The sequence below is a fragment of the Phyllostomus discolor genome, chromosome 5 (assembly GCF_004126475.2).
Source record: "Phyllostomus discolor isolate MPI-MPIP mPhyDis1 chromosome 5, mPhyDis1.pri.v3, whole genome shotgun sequence".
NCBI lineage: Eukaryota > Metazoa > Chordata > Mammalia > Chiroptera > Phyllostomidae > Phyllostomus > Phyllostomus discolor.
The window spans coordinates 20,504,978-20,519,259 of NC_040907.2; the positions used below are offsets into that span (position 1 = coordinate 20,504,978).

Here is a 14,282-nt window from a genome sequence, read left to right on the forward strand (position 1 = left end):
TAATGGTGGAAGAGGGGCACCAGATACTGAAATGTATTCCCCTCCCCCACCCCAAGCCTCCGCCTAAGTCCAGGTGCAGTATCTCTTGGGTCTAGGTGTCTCCCAACTTGAATGTGAACTCCCTTCTCTCCCTGGGTTCCTCCAGCTGCCATTGTCCTTCCCCACCCACTCCAATCTCTTCTCCCATCCCACCGCCAGAATGATCCCCCTAGAACTGAGTCACTAACTTGACTTAGAGAGTAGGCTGATCGCAGAAATGCCAGAGTCAGAGGCAGTGCCCTCTGAAGGCGGGAGCTAATTACTTGGACAAATATGAACCCAGGGTTCCTAGAACATCTGATGTTTCAAGAAAAACACAGCATTTATTTAAAATGTGAAATTTCCCAATGTTTAAGTACTAGCAACTATTTCAATTTTTCTAACTAGCCAGGCCAATTAAAACATATATGCAGGCCGCACATGGCCTGTGAGCCCCTGATTTCCTTCTCTACTCTAGTAACCATGTCATCTCAACTAATGACGCAAAGAAGCAAATTTCAAATGTGACAGGTGTTAAGAATGAGCCATGAGAGCACACAACAAGGAGAGCTAAGCTGACCTGCCCTGGGGATCTGGGAAGGCTCCCCTGAAAAAGAGACATTTTCACATATACTGTATCTGAAGGGTGTGTAGGAATTACGGTGTCTAAGGAAAAGAGCCACTGGGGCAGGCGGGGCCCGGGTTAGGGAGAGGGGGGCAGTGATTGGAGTTTTAGGCAAAGGAACTAGAAAGTGTGTGGGCTGGGGGAGGCAGGAGTCTGGCTTGTTTGAGGAACCGAAGTCCAGGGTTGCCAAGACAGGAACTAAAGGGAATGACACGAAGATGAGGCAGGAAAGCCAGGCAGGGCTAGCCATGCAGGCAGGGCTCAGTCGGACATGATAAGGGTTCTGGTCTTTATCCTAAGGCCAATGGGAAGTCACTGAAAAGGTTTAACAAGGTGTGTGTGTGTGTGTGCACGTGCATGTGTATGTAGGAGAAACGGACAGACAGGTAGACAGACATGATTAGATTTGCATTTTGAAAATATTACGCGGGCTTCTGGGTGGAAAACAGAGGAAGGGTGTCGAGGCAGGAGTAGAAGCAGGGGGCCAGTTCAGAGGTTGCAGAAGTTCAGAGGTTGAGGTGAGGAATTATTGCAGCTCAGGTGGGACTCAGAGGTCATGGAAATAGAGAAATATGGATGGAATTTGCAGTATTTATGAAGTGAACAACAATCGGATTTAGTCATGGATTGTACGTGGTAGGGAAAGAGTGGTGAGGCAGTGGAGAGAAGGTTGAGTCCCAGATTTCCAACTATGCGATGAATTGGGGGTAGTGTTCCCAGAATGGGGGACACTGAACGAGGAACAGGTCAGAGGTAAAGACAACAGGGAGAATAAGGGTTTAATTAGTTTGTTGTATTTACAATGCCTGCTCCTTTCCAGTCTCTGCATATACAAAGAGAAATGTTTCCTTCCTACAGCCATTCACCTTCTGGCTGGGAGGACAGATGGGGAAAAAAAGGTTATTAGAATCCAAATATCACGCAGAATTGCCAGCCTGGGGAGTCAAAAAACCCACATGAACATTAATCATCCTGAGTTCTTGTTATCACCCCTGCAAATCCCCCTTCCAGTATTTTTGGGACAGTACTGGGGAGTTTTCCCATGAGGCTATAGGACAAAGCACTGGGGCACACCAGCCCTGCTCGGATCTTCTCCATCCCTCCCCACCACTACCACCAAAGGTGTCTCCTGTGGGACTACTAAAAGCAGCCCATGACTAGACTGAGGCAAGCAAGGAGAATGGCCTTGAATGTGAATGCCTCCTTAAGTTTTGCTGGTCTGGGTGCTCTCGAGATGCTGGGACAGGCCTGGGTCCTGAAAAAGAAGCTTCTCCCAAGCCATGAGCTACATTAAGTCATTTGTGCCCTGAAGGAGCACTGCTAGTGGCTGTAGATTGGGTTCTATTAGGTACATGTTGAGTTCGAAGGGCTCTGAGACACCCAAATGGGGATAACCAGGGATGCACTTGGTTATCTGGATTTGGAACTGGGGAGTTTGAGCTAGAGACCTAAATTCCAGAGCCCTTCCCTGGCTGGTGTGGCTCAGTAGATTGAGCACCTGCCTGCAAACCAAAATGTCGCCGGCTCGATTCCCTGTCAGGGTGCATGCCTGGTTGCGGGCCAGGTCCCCAGCTGCGAGTGAGCAAGAGGCAACCAATTGATGTTTCTCTCCCATATTAATGTTTCTCTCCTTCTCTTTGTCCTTCCCTTCTCCTCTCTCTGAAAATAAATAAAATCTTAAAAATAAATAAATAAATAATTTTATAATTTATTAGAGCCCTGAGCTGGAAGGGGGCATATAGGCACAGGACCAAGCTCTGCTGAACTCCCAACATTTAAATGTGCCCCCCCCCTCGCAATCCCTGCACACCACCTGGCAACTTCTCAAAGACCCAACTTCCCTAATTCATGTCAGCAGTTGGTCAGTCACTTCTTCTTGTGTAGTCTCACAATTTGTACAGTGCTCTATTATAACACTTTTCACACTGCTACACGGTAATTCTCGGTTTATGTATTTGTCTCCTTCACTAAACAGTAAGCTCCTTGAGGGCATGGACTCTCTTACTGCATGTTGAATCTCATGCCATTTCAGCTACCGCATTGATGAAGACTAAACAGATGGGAAAATAGTGCCCAGAATTGACTGAGGAGGTAGGAGAAGAAGATGCTGCCCACGCTGCTGCTTGGCCTTTTATGCCATTTCTAGGAATTACCCTATTAATATATTGATATTATGCACAAAGATGTTCTCTGTATGGTCTGTATGGTGATGTCCATCGCAGTATGGTTTGCAATACTGAAAAGCTAAAATCAACCTATATTTCTATCAGAAGTGAGGAGGTTAAGAATGTGTGGCTGGGGAATTCACGTGGAGGTATGAATGGAAGTAGCTGATGGCCAACTTGCTTGCTGCTGCGGTTGATGGCCTGACTGAGCTACACAAGCTGGAAGCCACAGAGGACATCGCATACCAGCTCTCATGCTTTTGGAACATCACCTGCCTGCTGGCCAGGTAGCCAGTGCTCCTCCAGGTACCCCAGTGAGGCCTGCCCCACCTGCACCTGCTCAGGCCGTGTAGGCCACAGCCTGAGGATTCTTAACATCACCTTCCTTCTGCCCCCACGCCTGAACCATCGCAAAATTTCATGATTGGCTTAAAATGAAGGAAATAAAAGTAAAATCACTTTAGATCACTTTTAAAAAAAAGTGAACTGGTTAAAAGAGTTCAGTGTAATACTCTGCGACCATGAAAAAAAAAATGAAGTAGGTTTATACTCGTACATACTGACAAGGAAAGGTGACCAGAATATTTCATTTAAAAATAAGTGAAAAACTGTTAGTGTAGAATGCTACAGTTTGGATTTAAAACAAAAAGGATGGACTTGCATATAGATGTGTTAAAATGTCTGGAAACCTATACAAGCAACCACTAAATAGTATCTTTAAAGAATGGCAGTGAAGTGAATGGGCAAGGTTTGGGGGAAAATTTTACTTTTCACTTTATGCCTTTATTATCGTTGGATTTTTCTTAGAGCTAAAAGTATGTATTTTTTGTAATTAAAAATCTAAGAAAAACACTTTAAAATGTTGAATCTCAGTCTCCCTGTGTCCTTCTCCAGCCTCCACATATTTGACACCAAGTAGGTGTTTAAGATTGGACAGACGAACTACACTCTAGCAAGAGAAACTCTCCTGCCCAGGCCCGGAGCCCTTCTGGGAACTGGCTGCGAAGCAGGAGAGGCAGATCTGTGGTGATCACACAGGTCAGGCAAACTTCCATCCTTTCCAGCCTACACGTTAGGGACTCACTTGAAAGTGAAAGTCTAAAATAAGGTACTCAATACATGTGTATAGTAATAATAACAATAGCCTCTATCACTTATCAAGCACCTACTAATTGCCAGCACCTGTGCTGAATGCTTCACAGACGCTTCCTCTTTTAATCCTATCAGCCCTGAAGTAGCTATTGTTATGAGTCCTGTTTTTTCTAGGAGGAGGAAGCAGAGGCTGAGCAAGTCAGCTTCGGCCCTAACTCCTGCACCCTTTACCATAGTGACTGGGTTATGGAAGGAAATAGGGTACAAGAAACTCAGTCTTCATGGAAACTCCCTGCTCCAAAACAAAGTCTAGCCAACGTCAGTGAAATTGAGAGAGATGAGAGAGCAAGGTCTTTCACATTCACAGACCACATAAGCACCCAAAACTTTTTTATTCAGCTCTGAATGGCATAACAATGATTATTACTTCTGCTTACAAGCCTCACTGTCAGGAGGTTTACACTGGTATTCGTTAATGTACACAACAATAGTGCAACGTAGGTATTATTACCTCCACTTTATGGAAGAGGAAACTGAGGCTCAGACAGGTTGTGGTTTTCCCAATGACACACAGCACGGACAAGGCATCACTGTAATGGAATTTGTCCGCCTCTCTCCAAAGTCAGTGTTTTCACAAGGCCACACCTTTGATACCTTCAGGAGAGCCAGAGGCAGCATTCTGTGGTCAACCCAAAGTGAACTCCAGACCTCTAGGTTTTCAGGACAGGAATTAATTACTCCTCCCTACCTCGAGGGAAGGGTTCCCCATCCCCACCCGCTCCGACCTCCCTCCGCAGTGCAAGGTTGCTGCGCCATGTAGCAGATGCGGCCTCTGCTGCTGCACAGCCACTGGGGATTGCCGACCACTCGCATGTCTCCGCAGAAAGAGGGCTCAAACCTCCCCTCACCCAACAACCTTCAGTGAAAGTAATAAAGACTTGGCAGCCATCCTGTAAGACTGTTGATTCTAGTCCAGAAACCCGCCGATACCACTACCCATCTCCTTCTCAGACGCTTCTTTATCAAAGTTTTATTAGGCCCAGCTCACCGTACTTCCATCTAGGCATCTCATTACAGAGCAAGGACACTTCAGCCATTTGTCACACCACCACCCAAGCAGAATTTTCAAGGCCAGCAGCGGAGATGAATTGGAAGAGAGCTATAAATCTCCTTGCCCCCTTTCCCCTCCTGCATCTGCTGTCCCAACCCACCTATTACTTCACAGTTGCAACTAGATTATTCCCATTCATAAATGCATCTCTGACAGTCTTACCTCTGCTCATTTATTCACTTTCCTTTGCCTGGAACTCATTCTCCCCTGTCTGAAATCTATCTTGTACTTTGAACTCCAGTTTCACTTAATATTCGCTTATCTTCTGGCGCTTGTCACATTACATTTTTTCATTACAATTATTTAAAACATGTTTATTCTACTTCACTATAAACTACTTTTGTGACCTCAAAGTACTGCACCAGACACTGGATAAATATCTGTATAATATACATGAGATAAATTATGGAGTTACTTGTATTTTCTTCTAATTTCTGTGGGTGATTTCTCTCCCTCCCCCACAAGGTGGCCAGACCTTAATTATTTCCTAGTTGAAGGCGCCTAAGTTACGGTTCAAAAATCAACTTTCCAGGCACTCAGAAGACAATCTTCGAAATACTTTTGAAAAGCGTGGGCGTTTTGAGAAACTGATTCAGAAAGAAAAGGGATGGGAAAGCTTTGAATGGGGGAAACAAAAATCTGTGCAAGAAAAGGTTAGAGAAAGCACCGCGTTTGTGAATTTGTGCGTAACAGCACCCCAGAATGAGGAAAATATGCGAGTTTGTCCACTATACACCTTGGTCTCCAGAGCAGAGGCAGGGGTCTGAGCAACTTTGGAGTATAATCCATTGTGAAGAGCCCAACAGAGGCAGGAGAATTAGCACTCACATCAGTAGGAGTCACCCTGATGCTACAACCATCATGCATTAAGGTCCTGCCTCTACCCCACTTTTTTGGCGGAAGAATCTTAGTTCAAATCATCCAATAGCCTTCAGTTTTCCATTGTCGCGTCCTTCCTCAATTTCTTCCTCCAAGCTTCCCTTCCCCATCTGCACCCCTCATGCCTGCGTCAGACCCTTCTTCAGCGGTCCCTTCTTCACCCCTCCCCAGTGCCGTCTCTTCCGCTCTGCCGGCTCAGGCAGTCTCTAACCGTCCAGTAGTCCAACCCAGACAACCTCACTCTTTCTTCTTACCCCCTCCCCCACACCCTCCACCTCCGCGTCCCCGACGCCAATCTCCTAGTATTTCCACACTTCAATGACCAACCCCCCCCCCCCCCCACCTCCGCATTCAGCAAAGCCCCACACTCTGTCTCGGCCGTTGGAGGGGGCGTGGCCCCGCGAGTAACAGGTCTCCCGCCCCATACTCCGCGGGCCCGCTCGCAGACAAAGACATTCCACAACCCCCGCCCCCTCCGCGCACTGTGGGAGGAGACACGTGTCCCGCTAGCGCTGAGTCACGTGGAAAAGAAAACGAACGGAGCCCGCGGCCATCCGCGCACGCGCAAAAAGCTCCAGCCTGCTCCGCACGGAGGGAAGAGGAGAGCGGAGAGGCGACTTCTTCGGCCTCCACGGAAGTGCGCAGGCGCCGTGGAACGACTAGGGACTTTGTTCTCCGCGGAGAGACCCAAGGGCGGCGCCGGTGACTGGCTGCGCACGCGCGCCGCCTCATTTCCGGTGCTCTCTTTCGCTGGGTCGCTCGGGTCGGCTTCGGTGGCCGTCGCTCCCGCTCTTCCACCTCCGCCAACCGCCGCTCGGGCCTCTGCAGCTACCGCGTCGCTTTCTCGATTTGTCGATCGCACATCCTCTCCGATGCAGCGCCGGGACGACCCCGCCGCGCGCATGAGTCGGTCCTCGGGCCGCAGCGGCTCCATGGACCCCTCAGGTGCCCACCCTTCAGTGCGTCAGGCGCCGTCTCGGCAGCCACCGTTGCCTCACCGGTCCCGGGGAGGCGGAGGAGGGTCCCGGGGGGCGGCCCGGGCTTCGCCCGCCACGCAGCCGCCGCCGCTGCTGCCGCCCTCGGCCACGGGTCCCGACGCGACAGTGGGCGGTCCGGCGCCGACCCCGCTGCTGCCCCCCTCAGCCACTGCCTCCGTCAAGATGGAGCCGGAGAACAAGTATCTGCCCGAACTCATGGCCGAGAAGGACTCGCTCGACCCGTCCTTCACTCACGCCATGCAGCTGCTGACGGCAGGTAAGCCGGCCCCCTGGGTCCTTCTGGGTCGCCCGGCCACCCGGGAGCCTGGGTGGCAGCGGCTTTGTTTCTCTCGCTTCCCGCCCCTTGGGGACCGAGGCAGTCGTGAACTCCCCTTCTCCTCTCATCCTCATCTTCGGGAGCTTGGATTTCGTAGTTCCGTCGTGGCCCGGGGTGCGAAGGAGAATGTCTAGGCTGCAGTGGAGGCCCGGAGTGGACTTGGTGATCTCCTAGCGCAAAGATGGTGATGGATAGTGCGAAGCTCCCGCCCCCTTGCCGACCCTTCCTCCCCCACCTCCTGCAGCTGTCCCACGCCCCGAGGGCTTGGAGTCTTCGAGAAATTAACCTTTGTCTCCCTCTTCCCCCAGGGGGAAAGCTCCTTCGGCTGCTGGTAGCGGTAGGCGCCTCAAATGAGAGAGTGGGAGGTGAAGACATTCTGAGCGGGGAGGGACTACGGGAGGGAGGGCGGAGGTGAGGTGGGGTGAGGCTGGAGTGCCCTGTCCAGCGCGCCGCGTCGCTGGTGCCGAGTCGGACTTCGGCGGTAACTGGAGCTTAGGTTCCTCCGAGGCAGGAGCAACCTGTGGGAATCGACACTTAAGGTTTTTCAAATCAGATTCCTGTCTTTGACACATAAAATAATCGTTACAGAGTTGGGAAATTGGACCCCTTTATTTTACAGAGTGTGTTCACCATCGTTCAAGAAAGGGAAAGATGACCCTAGAGACAGTGAAATTGGGTAGAGCGGTAAACGGTGGTTGGTTGCATGACATTCTTCAACGAGATGGACAGAAATTGAGGAAGTTGTACTATCTTGTACCTGAAAGGCTTGGTCTTTCTGATTTCTTTTTATTTTTGCTTCAGTAGTGAAATAGATTAGAATAGTAGTCTTTGTTCTCTGTAGTCGGTAGACTAGCGCTCCTTTCCTGCTTCGTACTAGCCAATTACCTAGTCGGTCTGATTTCTCCCTAAAGCCCTCTCTTTTGCCGTCACTTCTCATTGAAACATTGTTTTAATAAGTATTTCTTATGATACCGAAATTTTAGTAAGTAAAAATTTCCGGCCTTCAACTCTGCACTCAGTAGTTGGATTCTGGCAAGGTTGATATAATGGACAGATCGTTATAAAAATATTTTCGTTGCGGCGTTCTCTATCTCCCATCATTAACTGGTAAGGGGTCTTTAAAAAGAATAAAGCACGCGGTGGTCAAGAATAAAAACATTTAAAGTGCTTACATTTTCAATTCAGTGCTTTGGTGGTCTGTAACACAGTTGGATTGTTTGAAGCATTACTGTTGTGTTCCTCAGGCAAGCTTTTTGAGAGTAAGGAATGTCTTTTATCTTTATATTTCTCATAATTGTCTTGCATATAGCAAACACCAGGTGTTTGGATTAAACGCAAGTGCATCCGGATTTAAGAATGAATGTCAGACTAAGTGGTAAAGGTTTACTTGGTAGTCTTCATTTTTATTTCCTCAAATCTTTAGTCCAAGTAAAATTTGTGAGACTAAAATAACAAACTTTAGGACTTGAAGTGGTTGGTTTGGGCTCAAAATTCTGATCCTTAGTTACATACTCTTGGGAAACATTCTGAACTTCAGTAACCCCAACTGTGAAGTAGGATGGTGAATTGTGAGGATTAAATAATGTATAAAAGCATAAGCACAGTTCCCTTTGACCTGTAATCATTAGATAATACTGAGTTGGCCAAGAAGTTCATTCTGTTTTTTCCCTTAAGATGGCTCTAGTAGCACTTAGCTATCTTTAACTTCATTCAAAACAATTTTGTTAGATTGTATTGTGACAGCTGTCATATCAGCATGCATTAAAAAAAAACAAAATTGGTGAATTTTTGTGTAGCCATTTTAATATTGAAGATGGAAGAAAATATGCTTTATTTCAAGAAAGATAAAAAAGCGACTGAAATGAAAGGTTTTTGCAGTGTGTAGAGAAGGTTCTGTGACTGGTTGAACATGTTAAAAGTGGTTTGCGGAGTTTCATGCTGGAGATTTGCTGGACAATGCTCCACTGTCAGGTGGACTAGTTAAAATTGATAGTGATCAAATCAAGACATTAATTGAGAACAGTAAATATACTATACAGGAGATAGCTGACATACTCAAAATATCCAAATCAATAAAGTAATTGGTGAAAATGAAAAATGTGGAAAAAATTAAATGGACTTTTTGGCCAACCCAATATATTTCTTAGCATGGATAAATCTTGATATATGTTGGACTCAGCTTTAAGTTATTTTTGAATGATCTGGGAAAAGGATTGTAGTGAAGGCAGCTACAAGGAAGTATGAGACTGAGAAGACAAAACAGTAGTGTTTAAGCTCTGATTACGTGTGAGAAAAATATAGCTAACACTGTGCCAGGTACTGGTCTGAGCATGTAACATCAAATATTTAATTTTCAAAGCAATATTATGAGGAAGTTACTCTTACTATCCTCACTTTTACAGATGAGGGAGTCATGCATACAGAGATTAAATTGCCCAAGTTAACAAAATTAGTAAACAGCATAACTAGGATTTGAAGTCAGTCAGAGTCTGCATCCACACACCTAAGCCTCTCTAGTTCTCTTATATTACCTTCAACAAATTGTACTTAAAAAATATTTTGTACTCTTGGGCAAAATACTATAAACCCCATTTGAATGCATCACAGTGCTAACAGGGCAATTAAGATGACAAGGGCAAGATACAGAAAAAGGAAGCCCACAGATCAGCACGTAGTCTTTACTTAGTTGGGGGCACCTCTGCCCATTTCCAAAGAGTTGCCACAAGAGCCAGACCGCTCTTCTTTACTGTTCACATAGCTCTCCCTGTTCTTTTACTTTACTTTGCACTTAGCAGCAGCTGATGCATCGGATATTGTAGTTACGTGTGTGTTGATCACCCCTTCTCCTTCACAGCTCGAATGTCAGCTCCACCACCGTAGGGATCTTTTGTCTGCTTTGTTTACCACTATGTCTCCTGTTCCTTGAAGACCATCACACAGAGTGGCCTCTTACTAAATATTTGATGGATGGATAATTCATTGCATGATAGAAAAATATCAACACAATTCTAAGGTTTAGGTTTTGAGTATAGACTTCTGTATGAGCAAAATTGATATTTACCTGTGATGACAGTTAAATGCATTTGCAGGAGCCAGGACTCTGTACCCATACTTGTTTTCTGAAACTAAAATAATTTATTTTATCATTTGTGTTAAATATTTACATAATAAACATACAGTACTTTTAAGTGTATCACTATTTTTCTACTTTCTACAATTAGGTAAATATAAGTTAGTATAAATAACTCAGGAATAAGTAAACATTTGAATAGATGAACAATCCCCAGAAGATCTTGAAAGGACACTTAGAAATCTATCTTCCAAAAGCAGTCAGTAGGGAACATATACAGTCTGTTGGAACTTCAAAATAGTTAACTCCTTTGTTTCACTTACAGTATGCTATAGAAACATATCTAGATGTACTCATTGCATTATACAGGTCTAGAAGACCCATTTAAACCAGAAAGTGGAATTGCAAAGAAATTATAGATGAACTATGGGTATAAGTATAAATATTAGGAAAGAAAGGCAGGAGTTATCACTATTCACAACATCATGATTGTTTACCTAGAAAAGTGGTCTGTGATGTGACTAATTTACAAGATAAAGATACACAAATCAGCAGGTTTCTGATCTACCAGCATTGGCCAATTTGAATTGACAAAGTGGTCTCATTTTTACTTTTTTTATTTATTTTTAGAGAGAGGGGAAGGGAGGGAGAAAGAGAGGGAGAGAAACTTAAGTATGTGGCTGCCTCTTGCGCGCCCCCAGCAGAGGACCTGGCCTGCAACCCAGGCATGTGCCCTGATGGAGAATCAAAAGAGCGACCCCTTGGTTCTCAGGCTAGCACTCAGTCCACTGAACCACACCAGCCAGGGCAAAATGGTCTCATCTTTAGAATAGTATCAAATGTCATGAGATAAGCAATAAAAATCAGTTCAAAATGTATGTGAATAATCATAACAAACAATAATATTTAACCTTTATGGAGCATTTAACATGTGCCATGAGATGTGCTACTCATAATTTCACTCTCCTGGCCATTCTGTGAGGCAGAAAGAATTTTTACCTTAATATTATAGATGAGGAATATTGTGATCACGTTGCCAACTTAAAATTTTATTGAAGGTGATAAAGAACTGAATAAAAAGAGAAATATGTCCTAAAGAGGGGAGTGTGGAGGAAGGGAAGAAGAAATAGTGTTAAAAGGTGACAGAATTTTTATTTTATTTTTCTTAATTTTTATTTATTTATTTCTAGAGAGGGAGAGAAGAAATATCAACATGTGGTTGCCTCTCATGAGCCCCCCATCCCCCTAACCCCCGCTCCTCAGGGACCTAGCCCACAACCCAGGCATGTGAACGGACTTGGAATCGAACAAGCAACCCCATGATTCACAGGCCAGCAATCAATCCACTGAGCCACACCAGCCAGGCCAAGATGACAGAATTTTTAAATTAACATGTTGATTTTTTTGCATTTTCCAAACTAATTCTAACTGAATTTATGTTTTCAACTTGACATGGTGAATATAAAGTAACTTTTAAAGAGTACACAATGATAAATGAAAAAAAATTTGGAGACAGTAAAATGATGAAAACCTGCTACATTGACAAAAATTAAGTCAAACAAGACTAAGGGCTTGGGAGGTTGTGAATTAGAAGGAACTGAAACATTGCTGGTGGAAGTGTGAATTGGTACAACCACTTTGAATAACAGTTCGGCATTTTATTTGAAAGTTGAACATTCAAATTCCTTAAAATTTATCAGCTTCATTCCTAAGAATATGCCCAAAGAAACTTGCATGTGAATGCTTCATTCATAAAATGATTCACCTTCTTCACAGAATGGTACAACTTGTTTCACTGTTGATTGGATGAGATTTTCAAAATGAGGTAGTTATATAGAAATGAAAATGAAAAGAACAGCTACATGCAACAATGTGGAGAAATCTTGGAAATCTCATTGTAGGTGAAAAAGTAAACCTCATAAGGCTACATATGGTACAATACTATTTTTGTAGAACATATATTAGTAAGATTAAGCAAAACATTGTTAGTATACAACACCTGTCCCAAAAAAAGTCCAACCATTTTTAATAAAATGGGAATGGTTTGCACAATGTTGATGCAACCTGGCAGCCAAGGAGAGTGGACTGGAGTACGCACTTGATGACTTCACTATACTAGTCAGTGGAGGGTGGTAGACTCCATTGAGTGAGCATGTGTACTGTGTGGCCGTTGCATTCAAAATGGCTGAGTAGAGCAACGAATCTGCATCAAATTTTCTGTTAAGCTTGAACATTCCTCTGCAGAAATTATTTGTATGATTCAGAAGGCATGGCTATGGGCAACTGGTTATTGGCAGCTTCATCGCAACAGCAGCCCACTGATGCATCACATCTTATACAGTTTTTTGGCGAAACCTCAAATCACCCAGGTGACTCAGACCCCTTACAGTCCAGATTTGGTGCTCCAAGACTTCTGGCTTTTCCAAAAACTAAAATTACCTTTGAAAGGGAAGAGATTTCAGACCATTGATAAGATTCAGGAAAATACCACAGGGTAGCTGATGGTGATTGGGAGAACTGTGTAAGGTCCCAAGGTACTTTGAAGAGGAGGACTGAGGCATCATTGTCCTAAGTACAATGTTTCTTGTATCTCCTTTAGTAAATGTCTCTATTTTTCATAGTACGTGGGCTAGGTACTTTCCGGACAGACCTCGTATATATCTGATAAAGCAGTTTTTTACAAAATTAAACATGTGTACCACCCACCAATTGTACTCTTGGGCATTTATTCCAGAGCAGTTAAAACTTAGGTTCATGTAATACTTGTACGTGAATGTTCATAGCAGCTTTATTCACAATGGGCAAAAACTGAAAACAAACCACATGTCTCCAATACATGAATAGTTAAACCATGATACAGCCGTACCATGGAATACTACCCAGCAATAAAAAGAAATGAACTGTTGATGAATGTGGGAATTTGTGTGTATCAAGATAATTATGCTGAGTGGAAAACAGTAACAAAAGGTTACATATTCTGTAATTCTACTAATTTAACATTCTTGAAAAGACGGTAATATGGAGAACAGATTAGTGGTTGCCAGTGGTAAGGAAGAAGTATAAGGAGGGGACTGTGGCTATGAAAGTGTAGCTTGGGAAATCCTTATTGTGGAACTGTACTGTACCTTGACGGTGGTGGTGGTTACATGAATCTGATTAAATTGCATAGAACTAAAGCCACAGCCAAATCAGTGCACATAAAACTGGTAAAAAAAAGTGGCATGTAAAACTGAATAAAGTCAATAGATAGTATTAATGTTAATTTCCTGATTATGATACTGTATGAGATTTCATATGTTACAACTGCACATAAATTGACAATTACCTTGAAAAAATTTTTTAGAAAAATAACCCTAACCTATAAATTGTGCCATAAGAGATCTGGGAGGCCATGGGCGATATGCCATAATCCTCTTTTAAAGTAAGAAGGGAAGACTAAGAAGGTCACGTACCAAGCTTGTAGCAGAGATGGGAATCAAACACAGTTATGTCTAGCTTCAAAACTCTGCTCTTTCGTTTGAAACATACTTTTAAAAAATTCTCATCCTTAGGAGCTACCAAAAATGAAAAGATTAAGTTATAGGAAAAGAATAAAGGAAATCCCACAAGATTAGTTGAGTTTGCTCTGACTGATATAAGGAGTGACATGGGTTTAAGTACATGCTCTGTCATGAGTTTTGTGATTGTGGACAAGTTACGTAACTTCTGAGCCCAGGTTTGTCCAGTTGTTAAATGGGGATAATCCTGGTTAAAAAGACAAAATGAAACAATACAAAATTCCTGACACATAGAAGATATTGTATGTGTTTATTGAAAGTGTCTGGCAAGGAAACAGATGGGTCACCTCTCTGTTGTTTACACCTTAGCTTTGCTTTTCTTTGACTCTTGGGACATTTAAGGTCTCCAGAGGCCCAGATCATTTAAAGGAGTTAGTTTCAAAAGGGTAGTCTAGAAAGAACTTTTGCCTGAGGGTAAGCCACTTTTAGGAAGCTTCTCCTTGAACCCCCC

At 44.0% G+C, this 14,282-nt stretch overlaps 1 protein-coding gene across 2 annotated transcripts in view; it reads left to right on the plus strand.

Moving 5' to 3' along the window:
* Positions 1–6,532: 6,532 nt before the first annotated feature.
* The window catches only part of KHDRBS1 (KH RNA binding domain containing, signal transduction associated 1), a 35,653-nt gene continuing 27,903 nt past the window's right edge, over positions 6,533–14,282 (plus strand). For both annotated transcript variants that reach the window (XR_004903123.1, XM_028513123.2), the window contains exon 1: positions 6,533–7,144. Coding sequence is in view for 1 of the 2 variants with exons in the window: in XM_028513123.2 (XP_028368924.1) it covers positions 6,763–7,144 (382 nt within the window). In the remaining variant the exon portion in view is untranslated. The remainder of the gene's footprint in view (positions 7,145–14,282) is intronic.